The 21,544-nt window shown below is 44.2% G+C and overlaps 1 protein-coding gene across 9 annotated transcripts in view; it reads right to left on the bottom strand.

Annotated features, from left to right (window-relative positions):
* Nucleotides 1-21,544, bottom strand: part of MGAT5 (alpha-1,6-mannosylglycoprotein 6-beta-N-acetylglucosaminyltransferase) — a 407,856-nt gene that overhangs the window by 107,321 nt on the left and 278,991 nt on the right. For all 9 annotated transcript variants that reach the window (XM_088829001.1, XM_088829003.1, XM_088828985.1 and 6 more), the window contains one exon: nucleotides 5,707-5,840. In XM_088829001.1, coding sequence (XP_088685127.1) covers nucleotides 5,707-5,840 — 134 coding nt within the window. The remainder of the gene's footprint in view (nucleotides 1-5,706; nucleotides 5,841-21,544) is intronic.

Here is a 21,544-nt window from a genome sequence, read left to right as displayed (position 1 = left end):
CATATTCTTTTCCATATGGGAATCACAACTTCTATTTTTTTAAAAAAATTTCTTTCTCTTTTTTCTTGGCACATCACCAGGAATGTGGGATCCTAGCTTCCTGAGCAGAGATCAAACCTGTGTCTCCTGCACTGGAAGGGCAGAGTCACAACCAGAAGGAGCTATGCTCTAGTAAAATTTTACTTACAAAAACAGAATTGGCTCAAGGGCCAGAGTCTGCCAACAGAGTTTAAAAACTGGAATCTGAATATCTGAGAGCAGGTTTGTAAATGCAGTTCCTTACAAGTCCTACCCTGAACCCCAGCTCCTCCACGACCTCACATAGCCATCAATTCCCATTATGTTTCCAATCTGACCCCAATAATTATGTTAATAATAGCAAACATTTAGACTTACACTGTGTCAGACCCTTTTCTAAGCACTTTACAAACATTACCGCATTTAATCACTGAGAAACCCTATTGTCATTCCCACAAAAAATGAAGCCAAGTCAAGTTAAGCAACCTGCCTTGGGGTGTAGAGGCAGGATTTGAGCCCCGCCGTCTGGCTCCACATCACTGTTCTTGACCACTATGCCCTATTGCCTGGCAGGTACCAACTGTACACACCAGGATGACAGATGACTAGGCAGGTACTGGGCTTTCTTCCTCCTTGGAGAGTCCACTGTTGACCATGGGCTTGCCCCACTCGAAGGGGTCAGGCGCCAGAAACTGGCAGGAGCAACACTTTGCAAATGTGCTTACTTGGAAGTAAGACTGGGGGGCTAGTGGAACGAGTAACTAGCATGGGTAAAAAGTAACTTGAGAGCTGGCCGCCTGACAGGAGGAGCAGGAAGACCAAAGCAAAGAGGGAAAAGGAATTATTTATTCACTGATTGGCCAGCTACTCAGGGCCAAGCACTCTCCACAACCCCAAACATGCCAAGGCCTTGTGCTTTGATCAAACTCACCTGGGTATCACTGAGGTGCTTGTGTGAAATGCAGGATCTTGGCCCTGCCCCAGAAGGTCTGAATCAGAATGAGCATCTTCTGCAAGATCTCCTGTGGCTGAGAAGTCCTGCCCTACACGGCAGTTATTACTGCTCCCATTTCCCGGGTCATGCACCGAAGGCTCGAAGAGGTTAATTACTTCCCACACTGGTGAACTGCAGGCTTATGTCTGAACTCCAGCTTGTTTAGGGGCTACGCCTATTTCTCAGAGGGGCTCAAAGCAAGTTCTTCAAGACATTTACTTCAGCAGCAAATGTGTATCAAGAAGTAATATGAATATCATGGTATGTAACATGTTGACCTACCATCAATAGAAAAACTGATGTAGACCAATAGATGCAATTGTGCTCAAGATGAATTTTTAAGAAACATGAAAGTGAAAAATTCAGTTAAGCAAGTTTCAATGACTTAATTTCTACAATTTTCAAAATCTTTTATTTTTAAGAAACTATTTTTTACTCCCTGATGACTTAAGGTAACAGGAAGCTGAAGGACTCTGAATTAAGACAACACACAGGACAGATGTCTCTCGTTCTAGGCACAAGTATTAGCTGACAACAATGACTGCACCATAGATGAGGACAATCTAAAACTGTAGGTTCTTGGGCTAAGAAAGAGGTTTGTACTTGGGATCAGGCTTTTGCAATCTCATTTGATGCTCAGGGTCTTGAGTAATGATGCTTTCTAAGTGGGCGCATTGGGATTCTGGACTCAAGACAGCAAGGTCCTCTCTCTCCCAGTCACCTCTCCACTATGTATTATAACATCAGGAGAAGACCAAAGGGTAACTCCACCATGAATCAGGGAAGAGCTGAAGAGTTAGCCCACTCCTCCTTTGCCTGTATTTTTAACAGACTGTATTTCTTGACAGGCCTTGGAAGATAGGGAAGACATCTTAGAAGAGATCCTTCACATAACAATAAGGAACAGAAACAACCCAGAATACTACAAGGGACACAATGAGATAGAGACGTATGATCTGGAAAAAGAGAGTTTCCAGGACTTCCTTGGTGGTCCAGTAGGTAAGAATCTGCTGCCAATGCTGGGGACACAGGCTTGATCCCTGGTCAAGGAAGATCCACTTGCCGAGGGGCAATTAAGCCCATGTTCCACAACTACAGAGCCTGCACTCTAAAGCCCGAGAGCCACAACTACTGAATCACTATACATACAGCCTGTGCTCTGCAACAAAAGAAGCCACTACAATGAGAAGTCCATGCACTGCAAATAGAGGGCAGCCCGTTTGTCGCAACCAGAGAAATGCCCATATACAGCTACAAAGACCCAGGACAATCAATCAATAAATAAATAAAACTTAACTGCACACGCTCAAGCACACACACACACACAAAGAAAGCTTCCAGGAGCTCTAGCAGCTACTTTCTCTTTCTTTGCCTCCAGGCTGCATGGGTGGTTTCTGCCTGGCTGCCTTCCTACCTGCCCCTACCCCCCGACCCAGGCACCCCATGGCTCTCATGTGGGACCTCTCCTCCCCGTGGTTCTGCCCCATCATCCTCTCGACAGCACCCTCTCCCTTTCTAAACTGGTCTTGCTTCCTCCTCGCTGGCCTCCTGGAAGGCTTCTGCCTTGGCCTCATCACAACACTGGACACGTTCTTTCAATTTCTGTGCCCATAGCTCACTGCCCCTCTAATTTCCAATGTCAAATGAAGAAGCCCATCGATCCAGTGTGCCTTCTGAGCCAGAGTCAGGGCAGTCAACCACTGAAGAGCTTGGGGCTGCCTCGAGCCAGAGGACACCCCCTGGGCCAATCAGCCCAGGGTGGAGGGGTCATGGGGTGGCATTCCCTAATCACATGCCTCAGAAGGTTGGGAGTATGTGGAGTAGGAGTAATAGCCTCGCAGCTATCTTCAGAGTTTCAGTGAGTCTAGAATCTCAGGGTGAGCGAGGACCTCCTGAGTCATCGGGTCCAAACCTGTGCCTGCCCACAAGCACTCACTGCAGTCCCAACCCCCCCTTCCCCACCCCAGGACTGACAGCGTCACTTTCCTTCTCAGCAATGCTGGGTAGGAGGAGAGAAAGGGACAAGGGATGAGAAAAAAATTCACTGACCTTCCTGCTGAAGTCGGTGTTGAACATGACTCTGGAAACTTGACTGTAATAACACTGCACTTAAAGGGTGTGTCTGATTTCTATGAACATCCACTAGGCATTACAGGATGGGGAAGATTTGAAAGAGGAAGCTAAGTTCTCATATACTGTGCAGTGTTCAAAAGCCTGAGAGGATGTCCTAAATTTATGTGAAAACTTTAGGGTATTTTTCATCTTTTGGGGCCTTTTGCATCAAAGAATATTGGGTAGTTATAATGCATTAAAATGGAAACAATATCCCAGATTTTTGGCACTCAAATTCTAAAGTAGACTCCCTGCTACTCCATCTTTTGTAATACTTCCAGCACATGGGAGGTCAGGTAACCTGTGGAGTTTTGGAGGGATTTCCAAATCACACCCCAAATCTCTTGGGCCAACATGGTTAGTAGTTTAGGATTCTGATTGGCATCATGAAAATCATCCTTTTAGTGGCAGTATTACTTTGTCCAAGAAAGGTGGCTGAAGAACTTTCAGAACCAATTTACTGTTTTGTTTTTCTAGGGCTAGATCGCTCAGTCATGTTTGACTCTTTGCGACCCCATGGATTGTAGCTCACCAGGCTCCTCTGTCCATGGGATTCTCTGGGCAAGAATATTGGAGTGGGCTGCCATGCCTTTCTCCAGGGGATCTTCCCACCCAGAGATTGAACCCGTGTCTCCTGCATTGGCAGTTGTATTTTTTTTTTTTAACCACTGAGTCAGCTGGGAAGACCCTTTTGAAACTGAAAAAGCTGCCAGAAGCACCTAGGAGGAAGCTGCACTTGGGTCTAAAACCAATGTAGTTTCAAGTCCACGTGGACATACAAACTACCTTTTTTTGAGAAGGTACAGGAGGGAGAAGGGAGTTACTATTTTTTTTTTTTTAAGAGCTCCAGTCTTACTAAAACCAGCTTTGAAAGTCTTAAAACCAATACTACGATCCACTTATTTTACAATGAAGCAGAGAATGGCAATATCCAATGTGCACTTTTAAACCCAAGTTCACCTGAATGGCAGCAGAAAAATGCTCCATTCATAAGGGGCTGATTTTGACACAAAGGAAATGAAGATGTATACATTCGGGGAACATCTTAAGTAACCATTTATAACCTCAGTTGGTTTTATTTTACTCCAGAAGAGCTGAAAAATGCTCCATTCACAAAGGGCTGATTTTGACACAAAGGAAACAAAGATGGATACATTCAGGGGAACATCTTAAGTAACCATTTATAATCTCAGCTGATTTTATTTAACTTGAGAGGAGAACACATGGAATAATATATTAGGAAATAAATCTTGTTAACCAGCCCTAGTTTCTCAACCTCGGCACTACTGACATTTTGTGCCAGGTCATTCTTTGCTGTGGGGCTGTTCTGTGCACTCTTGGGTGGTTCAGCAGCATCCCTGACCTCTACCCAGTAGACGCCAGGGGTCCCTACCCTTTGTCACGACAACCAAAATTGTCCCTAGACATTGCCCGATGTCCCCACCAGAGAACCACTGTACTAAACCAAAACAGGATTCTAGCTGTTTACAGCAAAGGCAGTTATCTGGAAATAAATTAGCTTCCCTGGAAACAGGCTGACGTGTTGTCCCTTCCATATAGTTAGCAGTTAGAACTGAAGAGGGGGTGGTAGTGCTTTCCCTTTTCTGAACACGAGGTCAGATAACCGAGAGCAAGGGAATCTTCTTTGTGTACATCACGTGTGTTCCCTCAGTGGTCAGACTTCCAACTTCCTGAGTAAGGGAGACATGGGACCAGGAGAGCACAGTCCCTGATCATTCCAGAAAGCAAGTTAACTTTTATATTTAGGAAGATGCATATTTTCCAAGTCCTGGAGACTGTTCTGTCTTGTACAAATATATCTTCCAAAAAACTTGCAACATCTGCATGCTAAGGAAGACTTTCCTTCTAAGAGGATTTGCATGCCATGTGGACAGGTCACACCCCCAATCCAGTTCCTTTTTATCCTATCTTTTTCAGACGGGGCCTGGAAATCACCCAGGAGAACCAAGGGGCTCCCCCCGGGGCCCAACAATCCAATGTTCTTGGAAAACTTGGCTCAGCCTGAGGCCAAGAATGCTGCTTCAACCAAGATGTCCTCAAGTAAACTGTCTGCCGTCAGCCCAGGCAGGCATCTCCCTTCCCTGGTTAGTTGAGTACTGACCACACGAGTGACCGAAGCCAAGAGGATGGGAGGGCCAACGCCCTCCCCAGGCAAAGGGAGCTGCCTCCCCTTACGAACCATTTCACAGAAGGCACAGGAAATGAGTCACTTGGCAAAGGGTCTCCCTGTGCAATGCCTTGCTCCAGAAACGCATGCAGCCTTTGAGGGGCCTGGGCTGCCGGAAGCAAGCCCAGGATGGGAGAGGAGCCGACAAATGTCACTTTCAACATGCAAAGGATGAGGGGCCCTGTGGGGCAGCCACTGTACAGATGAGCAGGTACAGCTTTGATCAGACACCCAAACACCCATCGGCCCAAATCCCCGCATGTTCTTGTTTATTTCTAAGTAGACCCTGTTAAGCTGTGGGCACTTGGTTTGATTACTCCCTGGATCAAAGCTGAATTAAATTACATGGCAAGTTTCTTTTGAGAGCGAGAGGCACGCACACAGGCCGACTCACTTTCCAGAAGCTGTCCACTTTGCCATACACGAGTGACTGGTTCTGCCTCTTGATTTCGTTGATGTGGTGGATGTCGCTGGAGTTCAAGTGCTGCTCGACCACAAAGCCCAGGAAGCTGTTGTCTGGAGTGTGAGCTGGTGTGGAGAGGACGGGACACGGCAGTTAAAATTCAATCAGCAGGAACAAACAGCAACCATTACCAATGTCACTAAAGCTGTCGCGGGCATAATTAAATGTTTTCATGTCACCTCGTTCTTTCTTTACCTGGGAGGGGGTTCAAGGGGGCAGCCTGCTCCCACCCAGCCCCAACTCCACCTTCACGGAGAACTAATTCTCTCCAGGATGGATTAACCTAAGCCCAACCCTGCTTTTCTCAGTGGAAAGTCCATCTGTTTAAAAACCATTCAGCCGTGTCCTCCCCTCCATCCTGTTTCCTCAGCACAGACACTGGCTCCTGACAGAAATGCCCTCATCCAGCTTATACCAACTAATGGCTGGAAATCTGGAGGGAGCAGGGCTAAGTCCACGATCCCCAACAGCGTCAGCAGACCCTGCGCGCTCTCCTCTGACTCCAGCTGTGCTCACCATCCAGTGAACCAGGCAACATCATCTGCACCGCCTCTAAGAATCTTTCACTAATGAAAGATGTAATTCTGAATGGATGGATGGAATGAAGACAGACTAAAAGGTGAAGCTCACTGGGATGTGAACCACTTCTGAAAAGCCAACCAACCTAAGAAACCATGTCTAGTCTCTAAAATAGACAACTCTGGAAGAGAAAACGCATGTTCCTCTGGATCATTCATCATTTGAATTCTAAAACTTCTGTATTTTTTTTTCATTTATTTATTCTTTTCTTTTTGGGGCCACACCACATGTGGGATAATCTTAGTTCCCCAACCAGGTATCAAACCCCTGCATTGGAAGTGCAGAGTCTTAACCACTGGACTGAGAAGTCCCTAAAACTTCTCTGTCTTAACACCTGACAGAGAGAGAAAGCAAGTCCACAACCTCCGCAAACATTTATCTCTTATGTCCATAATTTTAAAAAGGAATTTCACCAGAAGGCAACCATCAGAAAACAATCTCTCTTGAGGAAACAGAGACCCTTCTCTCCTTTCCAAACATCTGGCCAGAGAACTCTGCAGAAGATGACAACCCCGCAGAGGCCCCACCACAGGAAAAGCAACTGCTTGGTTTGACTTTGACCTGAACAGAACTAAAAATAACTTAAATGGAGAGAGACTGAATATTTAATAAAATCTACACAGCGATGCTCCCACCCTATTCATTCATAGGTGGGTGGCTGACAACCCACAACCGGAGGAGGAAGTTGGTTCCTGTGTCTTGTTTTGGTTTTCTCAGGAGTCTCCCTGGCAGGAAGAGGGCACAGAAGCCCTTTAAGATGCTCCAGGGATCTGAAGGCCCGGGTCCCCCTTAGGCACCCACAAGAAGATGAACGAGGGAGCTGGGCAGAGAGCCCCGAGCCGTGGACGTGAACGAGCTGCATAAATACTTGTGATCACCATCCTGTCTCCTAGGCTGCTGCTTAATGGGGGTGACAGAACGAGGAGATAATAGGGTTGTGACTGGGGAGTTGTGTGCGGTCTGGCCAATCTGTTATTTCATTTCTGCGTTTTTGAACAAGTGCCCAGAGGCAATGGCAATGGCTGCAGTTGGCTGGAAAGTAAATTACTGAATAAATTCTACTGCCAGAAAGAGGCAATGGTCGCTTTTTTATTTCTCTCCCTTTTGGAAGAGCTGGTGAGGAGGGGGTTTGACGGGATTTAGGGGAGGGGCAGAGAGCCTGTGTGCATTTGAAATGTTGATAAGGCAGTTTTAAAAAAAATCTCTTTCTAAAACTTTTGATCCATTGTAGAAATTCTGGAATATAATCTATCTGATGCTTTAAACTTTGAAATTGTGGTTTTGTCTTCAGAAAATTTATGTGGTGACTAAAGCTCCATGCTTTAGATATTTGTTTCTGCAGTTCCGTTATCTAGTCTCTAGGTGGGCCTGTTTTAAAAAAATGAAATAATCTAGCATCTAAAACACTTAACAGGTTAGAAAGATAGATCATATACTAAGATGCTTTCAAAAAGAAAATGATCATCAAGACCCAAGAAGAAGAAACAATTTGTCTGTTTATATTTCTGTGTCAAAGATTTCCCACAGCTTGAACAATAAGAGGGAGGGGAAGTAAACAATCTACTCAAAAACACTTGTGGGGAATGGTGGGCTTTTACCATTTTATGACTGGTCATTTGGTATTAAACTAACTTGGGCACTGTATGAAGAAATAATTACACATACAAGCTCTTCTCTTAAGTTTCCATCCACACACCTTACTTCAACTCTTCTCTTGTCCCCAGGTATAAACCTGGGGACTGACAACCTGTAAGAGCCATTTAAGCAGCTCAGGTGAGACTTAAGGAGAAATACGGTAGCACTTACAAACACACTGCCACATTTCACGAGCACCAGGTGGATCGGCCACGTCTCTTTCCAGGCCACAATGGACCTGTCCCGGGACACTGAGAGTCTGCAACACGAGCAGATGCTCACCTGAGATTTGCCTGGCAGGGGACTTGGAAGTAACCACAGAGCAGGTATGCCTGGCCTCCAAGGAGTTGGGTGTCTGCCTGGTGGCAAGCCCTTCAAGAGCCCCCGTCTGACACAAGCCTCTTTCCTGAAGCTGAATATAGTAAACCACAAGCCACACGCACAGACTGGTGGATCTGCAAGGACCTTTCTGTGGAGACCTACCCTCAGGCCAAGCTTTGTTTTTTGCTTTGCCTTCAGAAGGGAACACAAACTTCAGCTGTGTTGGGAGGGCTTCAAAGGGAGGTTATTTACATTTCAAGGTAAATCAAAGAAATCCCATCATAAATGAGACACAGGAAATCCTGTACTTTTGGAAGTCACTCCATCCCAGGAGGTAAACAAATGAGATTTAGAAAAATAGCTGACAATCTGAGCGCTTTATAGTGATCGTTTCATTATATCTTCACAAAAACCTTATAACATGTTTGTACAGATGAGAAAACAGAGAGAGTCACTTAAACTATCCAAGTTGACACGCCAGGAAATGGCAACGTTGGGATTCAGAGTCAGACCAGCTGTTCCCAGAATCCAACCTCCTTAAAGCACTTTAATACACAGCTTCAGACGCCAAGTATCTTATTTTCTGGACTCTGTGAACCATAATGGTAAACATGCTTTACAGGAAAATAATCTTATAAGGCAGACCAGGATATACATGAAAGAACAATAAAATATAAATATATATATATATAGTCTTCAGAATTGATGCTTTCTAATTGTAGTGCTAGAGAAGACTCTTGGGAGTCCTTTGGACAGCAAGGAGATCAAACCAGTCCACCAGTCCATGGACTAAGTAGCCCACCAGACTCCTCCGTCCATGGGATTCTCCAGGCAAGAATACTGGAGTGGGTTGCTGTTTCCTTCTCCAGGGGATCTTCCCAACCCAGGGGTCGAACCCAGGTCTCCCACATTGCAGGCAGACGCTTTAACCTCTGAGCCACCAGGGAAGCCCATACATGAAAGAACAATAAAGTATAAATATATATATGGAGTCTTCAGAATTGATGCTTTCTAATTGTGGTGCTGGAGAAGATTCTTGAGAGTCCCTTGGACAGCAAGGAGATCAAACCAGTCCATCCTAAAGGAAATCAGTCCTGAATAATCATTGGAAGGACTGGTGCTGAAGCAGAAACTCCAATACTTTGGCTAGCTGATGCAAAGAGCTGACTCCTAGAAAAGACCCTGATGCTGGGAAAGATCGAGGGCAGGAGGAAAAGGGAGTGACAGACGATGATATGGTTGGATGGCATCACCGACTCAATGGACATGAGCTTGAGCAAATTCTGGGAGAAAGCAAAGGACAGGGAAGCGTGGTGTGCTGCAGTCCATGGGGTTACAAAGAGTCAGATGTGATTTAGCAACTGAACAATAACAATATGGAGTCTTTCCTCAGTTTCTTGAGCAACTTATGTTATATGTATATGGAACCAAGCTGATTTTTTCTATATGCAGCAACTGGAAGGGGCATTGTTTCTGAGCTGACTCCTGCAATGCTTTTTTTGAAGAATTGCTGTTAGTTTGAAAAGTGAAAGTGTCAGTCGCTCAGTCGTATCCAACTCTTTGTGACCCCATGGACTGTAGCCCACGAGGTTCCTCTGTCCATGGGATTCTCCAGGCGAGAATACTGGAGTGGGTTGCCATTCCCTTCTCCAGGGGATCTTCCTGAATTGACACACATTTTAGAGGACTCTTTCTGCAAACCAATTTTATGTGCTAGGTATTGAGGAATTACAACATAAAGATGAGTTTCTGCCCTCATGAAGCTTAAAAACTACTTAATAAAAGAGGGATAGATACACCATATTCACCAGGCAGTTATAATGGCCTCTTTGGAAATGTAATTCACAATTTTTATTAAGTCAAACTAAGCCTTCTTTCAATGGCATAAATTCTCCCAGGTCTGATTTTTCAAACAGTCAGTTCTAAACATCTCTAAGAAGTACAAAATTTAGTCTAACAGATGTCTGCCAGCCTCCAACTGCAGCTGGCCCTGCAGCTTTGGGGACCCCCATGCCACCTGGTCACCAAGGGCAGAAACTGCAGGGCCAGCTGGCCTCCCTCTGCAGCCCCACAGCCAGTCAGTCACCAAGTCCAGGGGACGTCAGCTTCTGAAAAACCATCATCTCCTTCTCTCCTCTTCACCTACCTAGTTATGACCTCATCAAGTCCTGTCAAAACTTAGATAAGTTTTTCTTTTCTTTAAATAGAAACATATTCTCAGTGTATGACTTTTCTCAGACAACAGAGAATGATAGAAAGAAGAAAGATGTCACCCATCAATTTTACCACCTAGAAATAACTACTATTAGGCTCCTTTTTTTCTAGACTCATGGAGCCTTTTTAATCCTCAAACCAAAATTGGATCTTACTGTACCTATTCTTTTGTGAATTTCTCTTTTCACTTACACAATGTGCCACGGGTATCTTTCTAGGGGTAATAACCACAGCTCATCACAGCTTGTTAAAGCAGCACAGTGCTTCAGCACCTGGATTCTCCCCATTAGATGAAATGCCTCTAGTTCTGGTCTGCCAGCATCGCTATGTGGAACTAACTGCCCTTCCCAACCAGCCATGCAATTCTGTTCCATTCAGACAGCTTGAATTGGTGCCAGTCCTGATCCCTTGTCTCCCCAGCTCCCCATGCCTCCAAGGATGGGCACTTGACCGAGAGGACTCTACCTTCAATGGCTCAGTTGAAAGATGGGTTTATAACCCGAGTTCCATCTGTCACAGTTGCTCTATGATGAGTGGCAGCTACTTTTGGGGTCAACATCTCTCTGCTACAGTCATTGCGCTGGCAGGGCAGACATCCTGAGCTGCAAATGCCATCTCTGTGTCCGTGAGAGGACAGCCTGCCTGAGAGTAACGCCAGGACACAGAAGAGCTAAGGCGAGATCGGTAGAGACTGAAGAGACCCTGAAAGCCTGAATCCAGCTCTGCCTAAAGCCAGTTTCCTCCCATCAGGAAGCTTCTACCAGCCTCTTATCCTTCTCCATCAGAGGGCAGACAGAACAAAAACCACAATCAGAGAAAACTAATCAAACTGATCACATGGATCACAGCCTTGTCTAAATCAATGAGACTATGAGTCATGCCGTGTAGGGTCACCCCAGCCGGATGAGTCATGGTGGAGAGTTCTGACAAAATGTGGTCCACTCAAGAAGGGAATGGCAAACTACTTCAGTCTTCTTGCCTTGAGAACCCCAAGAACAGTATGAAAAGGCAAAAAGTTTTGACACCGAAAGATGAACTCCCCAGATCGGCAAGTGCCCAATATGCTACTGAAGAAGAGGCTGAGCCAAAGCAAAAACAACACCCAGCTGTTGATGTGACTGGTGATGGAAGAAAAGTTCAGTTCAGTTCAGTTCAGTCGCTCAGTCGTGTCCGACTCTCCGCGACCCCATGAATCACAGCACGCCAGGCCTCCCTGTCCATCACCAACTCCCGGAGTTCACTCAAACTCATGTCCACAGAGTCGGAAGAAAAGTCCGATGCCATAAAGAACAATATTACATAGCAACTTGGAATGTTAGGTCCATGAAGGCAAATTGGAAGTGGTCAAACAGAATATGGCAAGAATGAACATTAACATTTTAATATTCAGTGAACTAAGATGGACCAGAATGGGCAAATTTAATTCAGAGGATCATTACATTTACTACTGTGGGCAAGAATCCCTCAGAAGAAATGGAGTAGCCATCAGAGTCAACAAAAGAGTCTGAAATGCAGTACTTCGGTGCAGTCTCTAAAATGACAGAATGAACTCTCTTTGTCTCCACGGCAAACCATTCAATATCACAGTAATCCAAGTTTATGCTCCCACTGCCAATGCCAAAGAAGCTGAAGTTGAATGGTTCTATGAAGACCTCCAAGACCTTCTAGAACTAACACCAAAAAACCCCAAAAAAATGTCCTTTGCATTATAGGGGACTGGAATGTAAAAGTAGGAAGTCAATAGATACCTGGAGTAATAGGCAAGCTTGGCCTTGGAGTACTAAAGGAAGCAGGGCAAAGGGTAACAGAGTTTTGCCAGGACAATACACTGTTCATAACAAACACCCTCTTCCAACAACACAAGAGACAACTCCACACATGGCCATCACCAGATGATCAATACCAAAATCAGATTGATTATATTTTTGCAACTGAAGATGGAGAAGCTCTATGAAGTCAGCAAAAACAAGATCAGGAGCTGACTGTGATTCCATATTGCCAAATTCAGACTTAAATTGAAGAAAGTAGGGAAAACCACTAGGCCATTCAGGTATGACCTAAATCAAATCCCTTATGATTATACAGTGGAAGTGACAAGTAGATTCAAGAGATTAGATCTGATAGAATGCCTGAAGAACAATGGACAGAGATTCATAACACTGTATAGGAGGCAGTGATTCTAACTACCCCCAAGAAAAAGAAATGCAAAACAGCAAAGTGGTTGTCTGAGGAGGACTTACAAACAGCTGAGAACAGAAGACAAGAGAAAGGCAAAGGAGAAAAGCAAAGATATAAGCATCTGAATGCAGAGTTCCAAAGAATAGCAAGGAGAGATAAGAAAGCCTTCCTCAGCGATCAATGCAAAGAAATAGAGGAAAACAACAGAATGGCAAAGTCTAGAGAGCTCTTTAAGAAAATCAGAGACACCAAGGGAACATTTCATGCAAAGACAGGCACAATAAAGGAAAGAAATGGTATGGACCTAACTGAAGCAGAAGATATTGAGAAGAGGTGGCAAGAATACACAGAAGAACTGTACAAAAAAGATCTTCATGACGGAGATAACCAAGATGGAGTGATTACTCATCTAGAGCCAGATATCCTGGAGTGCAAACCCAAGTGGACCTTAGGAAGAATCACTATGAAAACAGCTAGTGAAGGTGATGGAATTTCAAATTCCAAAGGCTATTTCAAATTCTAAAAGATAATGCTGTGAAAGTGCTGCACTCAGTATGCCAGCAAATTTGGAAAACTCAGCAGTGGCACAGAACTGGAAAAGGTCAGTTTTCATTACAATCCCAAAGAAAGGCAATGTCAAAGAATGCTCAAACTACTGCAAACTGCACTCATTTTACATGCTAGCAAAGTAATGCTCAAAATTCTCCAAGCTAGGCTTCAACACTATGTGAACTGAGAACTTCCAGATGTTCAAGCTGAAATTAGAAAAGGCAGAGGAACCAAAGATCACATTGCCAACATCCTTTGGATCACAGAAAAATCAAGAGAATTACAAAAAAATATCTACTACTGCTTCACTGATTATGCTAAAGCCTTTGACTGTGTGGATCACAACAAGCTGTGGAAAATTCTTAATGAGATAGGAATATCAGACCACCTTACCTGCCTCAAGCAAAATCTGTACGCAGGTCAAGAAGCATCAGTTAGAACTGGACATGGGACAATGGACTGGCACCAAATTAGGAAAGGAGTACGTCAAGGTGTATATTGTCACCCTGTTTAATTAACTTATATGCAGAGTACATCATGAGAAATGCCAGGCTGCATGAAGTACAAGTTGGAATGAAGACTGCCAGGAGAAATATCAATAACCTCAGATATACATACAACACCACCCTTTGGCAGAAAGCGAAGAGGAACTAAAGAGCCTCTTGATGAAAGTGAAAGAGGACAGTGAAAAAGCTGGCTTAAAACTCAACATTGAAAAAACTAAGATCAGGGCATCCGGTACCATCACTTCATGGCAAATAGATGGGGAAACAATGAAAACAGTGACAGACTTAATTTTCTTGGGCTCAAAAATCACTGCAGATGGTGACTGCAGCCATGAAATTAAAAGATGCCTGCTCCTTGGAAGAAAAGCTATGACCAACCTAGACAATATATTAAAAAGCAGAGACGTTACTTTGCCAACCAAGGTCCATATAGTCAGAGCTGTGGTTTTTCCAGTAGTCATGTACGGATGTGAGAGTTGGATCATAAAGAAAGCTGAGCACCAAAGAATTGATGCTTTTGAACTGTGGTGCTGAAGAAGAATCTTGAGAGTCCCTTGGACTGCAAGGAGATGCAACCAGTTAATCCTAAAGGAAATCAATCCTGAATATTCATTGGAAGCACTGATGCTGACACCCTAATACCTTGGCCACCTGATGCAAAGAACTGACTCATTATAAAAGACCCTGATGCTGGGAAAGATTGAGGGTAGGGAGAGAAGGGGACGACAGAGGATGAGGTGGTTGGGTGGCATCACCGAATCGATGGACATGAGTTTGAGCAAGTTCCGGGAGTTGTTGACGGACAGGGAAGCTTGGTGTGCTGCAGTCCATGAGGTCGCAAAGAATCAGATCCGACTGAGTGACTAAACTGACTGAACTGAAAGCCAATTTCAATTCTCACGTCACAATTGCCAGTGACAAGCACCAACAAACCCTTGAGACCAAGTCAATTTGACAGAAATTCTAAGATACCCTACCACACTTAGGATTTTTCCAATTTTTGACTGTCTAGATCAATAAATATTGAACATCACTGCTGCTGCTGCTGCTAAGTCACTTCAGTCGTGTCCGACTCTGTGTGACCCCATAGACGGAAGCCCACCAGGCTCCCCCATCCCTGGGATTCTCCAGGCAAGAACACTGGAGTGGGTTGCTATTTCCTTCTTCTGCACCCTGGTAATTTCTGCAGTGGATTTCCAAGTAGTCTCCATATCTCCAGCCTTGGCCCCTTCATTTCTTTCTCACTGCCTCCTAACTCTAGTTCATGTTCTCTGTTGCCTGACAAGGTATTCTTTGAAACAAATATGTGACTATGACAGTTCTCTGCTGAAAAGCTTCACTTCCTTCAGGGGGAAGCAGGGCCCAGCATTCTTATCATTTCAGGTCACCCTTCCATGGGTACCTCTGCTCCATGATGACCTACTTGGAGCTTTTAATGCCATGTTTTCCCATCTTATTTCATGCTGGCATGTGTCTGGCATGTCTATCACTTCCACTTCCCTTTACGTCTCAGCTCTTACCACCTATCAGGTGAAGGGTTCCCTGACTCTCTAAGACTGAGGTAACTTTTTTCTTAGATCAGGAAGAGTTAGAGTTCTTGTCACACATCACTATTTTTACTTATGGCTATATACTCCTTGAGGACTGAGTCATGTTTTGTGTGTCTCTGAGTCTCGGGGGCCCAGAGCATAGTAGGAATTGAGAAAATATTTTTTGCATGCACGAATGATTAAACTTGTTGATTAATGATGAATGTTTAATTACCTGGTGTGACTGACTTCACAGGCAGAGCTCCATTATTAGGCAGCAGAGGCCATGCTGCCTCAACCATTTCTAGCAGCAAGTTCTTTGCACACAAGCTCCCAAACCAAAGCCCATTCTTCTCAAGATTCATCATTATCGAAGGTAGCTCACCACCCTATCCTAGAATCTCACTCAGGCCTGGTAAAGTACAGGTGTTCAATGAATGTTTATTAAATAGATAAATGAGCATATCTTTTTAAAAAATCTATGTCACAGAGTGTTGGGAAGAAGGGAAACAAATCAGTCATTTCGGCTTTTAAAATTCTAACATTACAAGTTTCTAAATATCCTCATTCATTCAACATTCAGCACGTTTACTGAGCAGTTACTATGGACCAGGCAACAGCTTAGGAGTTAGAGACGTACCAGTGAACAACATAAGCATGGATGAAGCTCCCCTCACTGAGGAGAAAGAAAGTAAATGAGTAAACAGAGTAATTCCGTGAAATACATAAAAATAAACACAACTCATTTGGTGACCAGTCTTGAACTCTAGTTAATGATGTCATGCTGCGATATCTAAGGGTTAAGTGTTCTCTTATGCAAAAAAGGAAAACAAAGTTGGCTTGATGGACAGGTCATGGAACAAATAAAGCAAACTGTTAACTGTGGAGTCCAGGCTGTGGGATTCTATTTTACATTTCTTCCCCACCCCCTCCACTTGCAAAATATTTCACAAATTTCATAACAAAACGGGGAAGAATACTGGCTGCATGGCATTCACAATGTTGATGCTGATTCTGATGATGATGAAACTGACATGACAGAAAAAACTCCACCAAAAAATAAAGTTACATCACACAAGAAGCAATCTGATTTTAAAAACTGTGATGTGACCTTCAAATTTCACCAGAACTGATGTTTTTTTCCCCAAATGGTAGTGATGCTAGGCTTTTGAGAGATAGGAGGCTGGGATATAGGCTGGGGAAACTATTACGTTCAGTTGAGTTGAAAAGGATGAGCATCTGAACTGTTGACAGAAGGCACACTAGAGTAAATTTTTCAAGTGTCAAAAAGCAATTTAGGAGGGAATGGACCCCTTAGAAGAACATCATTCCTGAAGGCCGAGACTCAGACTGAAGGAACTGCAAGGCTGATCCTATTACTCACTGGTCTGCACAGAAGTAAAAGGCAAGAGCCCTCCTGATCCAAGTTAAAGGCCAAAAAGACCGTCTGAATCACAAATAGCTCCTCTGCTTGTCAGCCTCTAAAAATAAAGTCGTACGTGGAAGCAATGCATCCTTGGCTGAAGCCAGCATATTCGTCATTTGTATGAAATGAAACTAGCTTGTTTCTAAAATTCCTGTTTTGTCAGGCAAAAGTTTTGGTCTACAAGCCACTATTCTGCCTCAGCTTCAAGCCCCAAGTCCCTGGAGAAACTGAGTTAGAATGTCAGCGACAACAACCATCAGCACGACTTCAACAACTCTTGAAAACCTAACCGTGTGAATAAATTCTGTGGGAAGACAAGTTAGAGTAACCTGAGGTCACTAGCTTCAAGAAGCTTCTGTACTCTCAGATTTTTTTTTTTTAATTTAACTATTGTAAAATTACAATGCTGTGTGAATTTCTGCTGTATAGCCAAGTGATTCTCATCCCATCTCAATGAGGTGAGGATGAGATGATTGGATGGCATTATCCACATGATGGACATGAGTCTGAGTGGGCTCTGAGAGTTGGTGATGGACAGGGAGGCCTGGCTTGCTGCAGTCAGACAAAGATATTGATGCAGCAAAAAGCTAAGTAACTCTCACAATAGCAGCCAATTGAGAAGAGCAAAGGCAGTTCAGTTCAGCCGCTCAGTCGTGTCTGATTCTTTGCGACCCCATGAATCATAGCACGCCAGGCCTCCCTGTCCATCACCAACTCCCGGAGTTCACTCAAACTCATGTCCATCGAGTCGGTGATGCCATCCAGCCATCTCATTCTCTGTCGTCTCCTTCTCCTCCCGCCCCCAATCCTTCCCAGCATCAGAGTCTTTTCCAGTGAGTCAACTCTTCGCATGAGGTGGCCAAAGTATTGGAGTTTCAGCTTTAGCATCAGTCCTTCCAATGAATACCCAGGACTGATCTCCTTTAGAATGGACTGGTTGGATCTCCTTGCAGTCCAAGGGACTCTCAAGAGTCTTCCCCAACACCACAGTTCAAAAGCATCGATTCTTCGGCGATCAGCTTTCTTCACAGTCCAACTCTCACATCCATACATGACCACTGGAAAAACCATAGCCTTGACTAGACGGACCTTGGTTGGCAAAGTAATGTCTCTGCTTTTCAGACACAACTGAGCGACTGAACTGAACAGAGCCACGTGATCCAGTTATGTATACATATAGATTCTTTTTCATATTCTTTTCCATTATGGTTATTAGTATCCTATAATGGTTATTAAATATAGTTCCCTATGCTATACAGTGTAATCTTAGATTTGTACATTTGTACCTTCCTTATTTTTCCCTACATTGTTGCATGGACTAAAAACAGAACAGAATTATCATTTTTTAATTAAATCAGTAAGTATTTTCTGAATGCCTACTATGTGCCAGATAGTCTTCAAAGTGTTGGAGTCTCAGCAATGAACAAAACAGACAAAACTTGTACTAACACTATCCTCAGAATCTGGCAGAGGAAAAGAGAAAATTAACAAAAGTTTGTGAAATATAAATGCTGCATGGTAAAGCAATTAGAGGAAAAGAAAGCAGGGAAGGGGTGTAAGAAGATGCGGAGAAAACAGCTGCATTTTTAAAAGGGGAAGGGGGTGAGGATTAGTCTCATTGAAGTGACATTTGAGCCACAGACCCAATTTAAGGGAACAATGTTCAGAAGATGGAACAATCAGTGCAAAGGTCCTAGAGTGTGTCTGGCCCACCTAAAAAACAATAAGGATGCTAGAGAGGAGTGAGTAAGAGACGAGGCCGGGGGAGCAGCGGGGCCAGACCCCTTCAGGCCTTGAGGCTACTGGGGTGACTCATCTTCCCCTCCAGTGAGAGGCTACATCACTGTGGAAATAGGAGCGTCAGGATGTGACTGACATTTTAATTAACTCCATTCTGTGGCTGTGTCTATCTGTTCTTTATTCATTAATTCAACACACATTTATCACCTATGCTGTTGCTTCAGATGTGGAAGACTCAGCAGTGATGATGCTCGTGGAGACCACAAGGTGTGATCCGGGCTGGCCCTGGGAGCGGGGAGAACACGGGCAGGAGTGTGTGGCTCAGGGCGGGAAGGCTTTCCGGAGGACAGCACCTCCCTGGAGGGTGGGCAGGGCGAGGGGAGGCACAGGGCTTCCAGACAAAGGAACAGCACGTGCAGTGGCCTGGTGTTGTCCTGGGGGATGCCTAAAAGCCGAGAAGAGGCAGGACGGCACCAAAGAGGCCAGCGGGGCTGAGGTAGGATATCAGAAGGAAAGGGGTTGGAGGTGAAACCGGGAGGCGTTAATGCCTCCAGAACCCCTCCAATCTGTTCCTCACTCAACTATCACCGCTTCCAAATTTCCACATGTGCCAAGAAACACTGAACATCCCCCAGCCTGGACTACATGACATGAGCAGCCAGAAGGCAAATTCTCAAAAATTACTTAAGTAAAAATAAACCAGTGCGAATAAGACTTTGCCTCAAGAACTGGAAAAATTCTAGGACAGTGATATGAACAGTGAGGTTGCTAAACAGACTGATAAATGTTACTGAAACTTTTCAATGACAGGAGGTACATACACAACTGAGATGCAATTTGCCTGAAACCAGGAATGAGGACTCTAGGAATTTCTGCTGTTGCTACCTTCAGCCATAGTCTCCACAACAAGAGAGGAAAATAATGCAATTAGATGAAGATGTTTTATCACTGCTCAAGTTTTCACATAAGCCAGAAGAAGCTGTGAATGAGGGCGTCACACAGATAACCAGAACACTATCCAAACACGGGATAATTCAAGATGCAAGACACCAACTTCAGGGTTTTATTTTCTCTTGTAAATGGTATAGGCAGATGACTCCTCTATTTGATTTTTCTGTATAGGCAGATGCTTTTCATTCCTTTATTGGGGCATAATGCACCTTGTTTGGGACTGAGAAAAATAAGAGCATGCCTTCAGGAGCTTAGTATAAGCAGTATAGACAGCAGATTAAAGGCTATTGACTGAAATGATGCCTAAATATAGGGTCAAGTCCCTAGCAAGTCCAGAAAAATCAACAATTAATTCTCAACAAGAAGTAGCCAAAGTATCCCCAAATAAATCAAAGTCTCCTTGACAGACTACACAAAACAGTCCTGGAAACACTAGTTTAAAAAGTAGAACCTTGAGGATTCATATATATGTATTCATGGATTCATGTATATGTATGGCTGAGTCCCTTTGTTGTTCACCTGAAGCTGTCACAACATTGTTAACCAGCTATACCCCAACACAAAATAAAAAGTTAAAAAAAAAAAGGAGAACCTTGAAGACTTCCCTGGCAGTCTAGTGGTTGAGACTCCACCCTTCCACTTACAGGAGGCATGGTTCAGTTCCTGGTTGGGGAACTAAGACCCCACATGCCAAGAGGCATGGCCAAAAAAAAAAGTACAACCTTGAAAAAAACTTTTGATGTATTAAGTGGAAAATTAATGGAAAAAAAAAGGAGACACAAAATTATACGAAGCATGTTACAATGATGTAAAAATGTACCCCGAAAAAAGATAATAATGCTTATATTAGGGTATGGGAACCTTCTTCCTGGGGAGGCTTTCCCCGTTTTTGTGATAGGGTTACTATTTTATTTGACTGGAAACATGGAGGGAATCATACTTCAAGAGAAAAAATAAAATTCTGCTATTGGGGTGATCTAAAGGAGGCAAAGGCGGTTGAGGAATCATAGAGGCACCTTCAGAGAACAGCAGGCTGTCGGGTGAGGCCAGATTCAGGGGAAGGGCAGTGGTGGGGGAGAGAAGACAGAGGGTTCAAGAGCTATGCTCTGGACTCTGAATCCAACCCCAAGGGCAAGGGGAAGGCACTGCGGTCTGTGAGGAGGAATAGTCTGGTCCAAGCCGAGCTTTTCCAAGCTGGCTCCGGGGCAGGAAGAGGGTCTCAGAGTCCAGTTCAGAAGCCACTCAAAGCCATACTAGAGTATGGTCAAGAGGGAAAAGCAGGAACAAGAGGCCTGCCCTGAGGGAGGAGGAACAACAGGTCTCAGCTCAGCTTCCTGGGAAAAAAAACCATCATTCAAAGATCTAATTAAATGTCCTTACTATTCTCTGACCACTTGGTTTGCCCCTATAGAAGCTGCGTAGGAAGGTGCTGGCAACAGTGTTTGCTCATAAAAATGCTCAAATGCAAACAGAATACACGAAGATAGTTCTCTGAAATTCTGAGATTTGGGGCAAAACAGTAAAGAAAAGTCAGCCTTTCCAACTTGTAGAAACTCTATCAACTTGGTGAGGAAATGAGCTAGAGGAGAAACATAAGCAACCTCAAAGTGAGATGTGCTCTCTCAATATTCAACAGTATCTATCTGGTCAGGAGCATCCATCTCACTTCCCTGCTCCTAAAGATGCTTCAGCAATGGTGGGTGTGTTTTACTCTCTCCTTACCCTCCTGCTGGGCCCTTTCTAACCAGCCTTTTCCACACCCCCACGCCTGCACTCCAAACCTGCCAAACACCTAAGGCAGCTGAAGCTGATGACAATGATTTTACAAGTACAACATAATTTCTGTGGTCTCCAAACTTCTCCCTGTGCAACCATCCCATCAGGAGAAAACAATCTACATACATTCACAGTGTATGTCACATTGTTGTTCAGGAGCTTAATTCATGTCCAACTCTCTGTGACCCCATGGGCTGCAGCATACTGGGCTTCCCCATACGTCACCACCTCCCGGAGTTTGCTCAAACTCATGTTTATTGAGTCGGTGAGCCATTCAACCATCTCATTCTCTGTCACCCGCTTCTCCCCCTGTCCTCAATCTTTCCCAGGATCAAGGTCTTTTCCAACGAATTGGCTCTTCGCAT

The sequence above is a fragment of the Moschus berezovskii genome, chromosome 2 (assembly GCF_049115385.1).
Source record: "Moschus berezovskii isolate FMDL1 chromosome 2, NW_MosBer_1.0, whole genome shotgun sequence".
NCBI lineage: Eukaryota > Metazoa > Chordata > Mammalia > Artiodactyla > Moschidae > Moschus > Moschus berezovskii.
The sequence above is the reverse complement of the archived record's forward strand: the minus strand, read 5'-3'. Positions and strand labels throughout refer to the sequence as shown.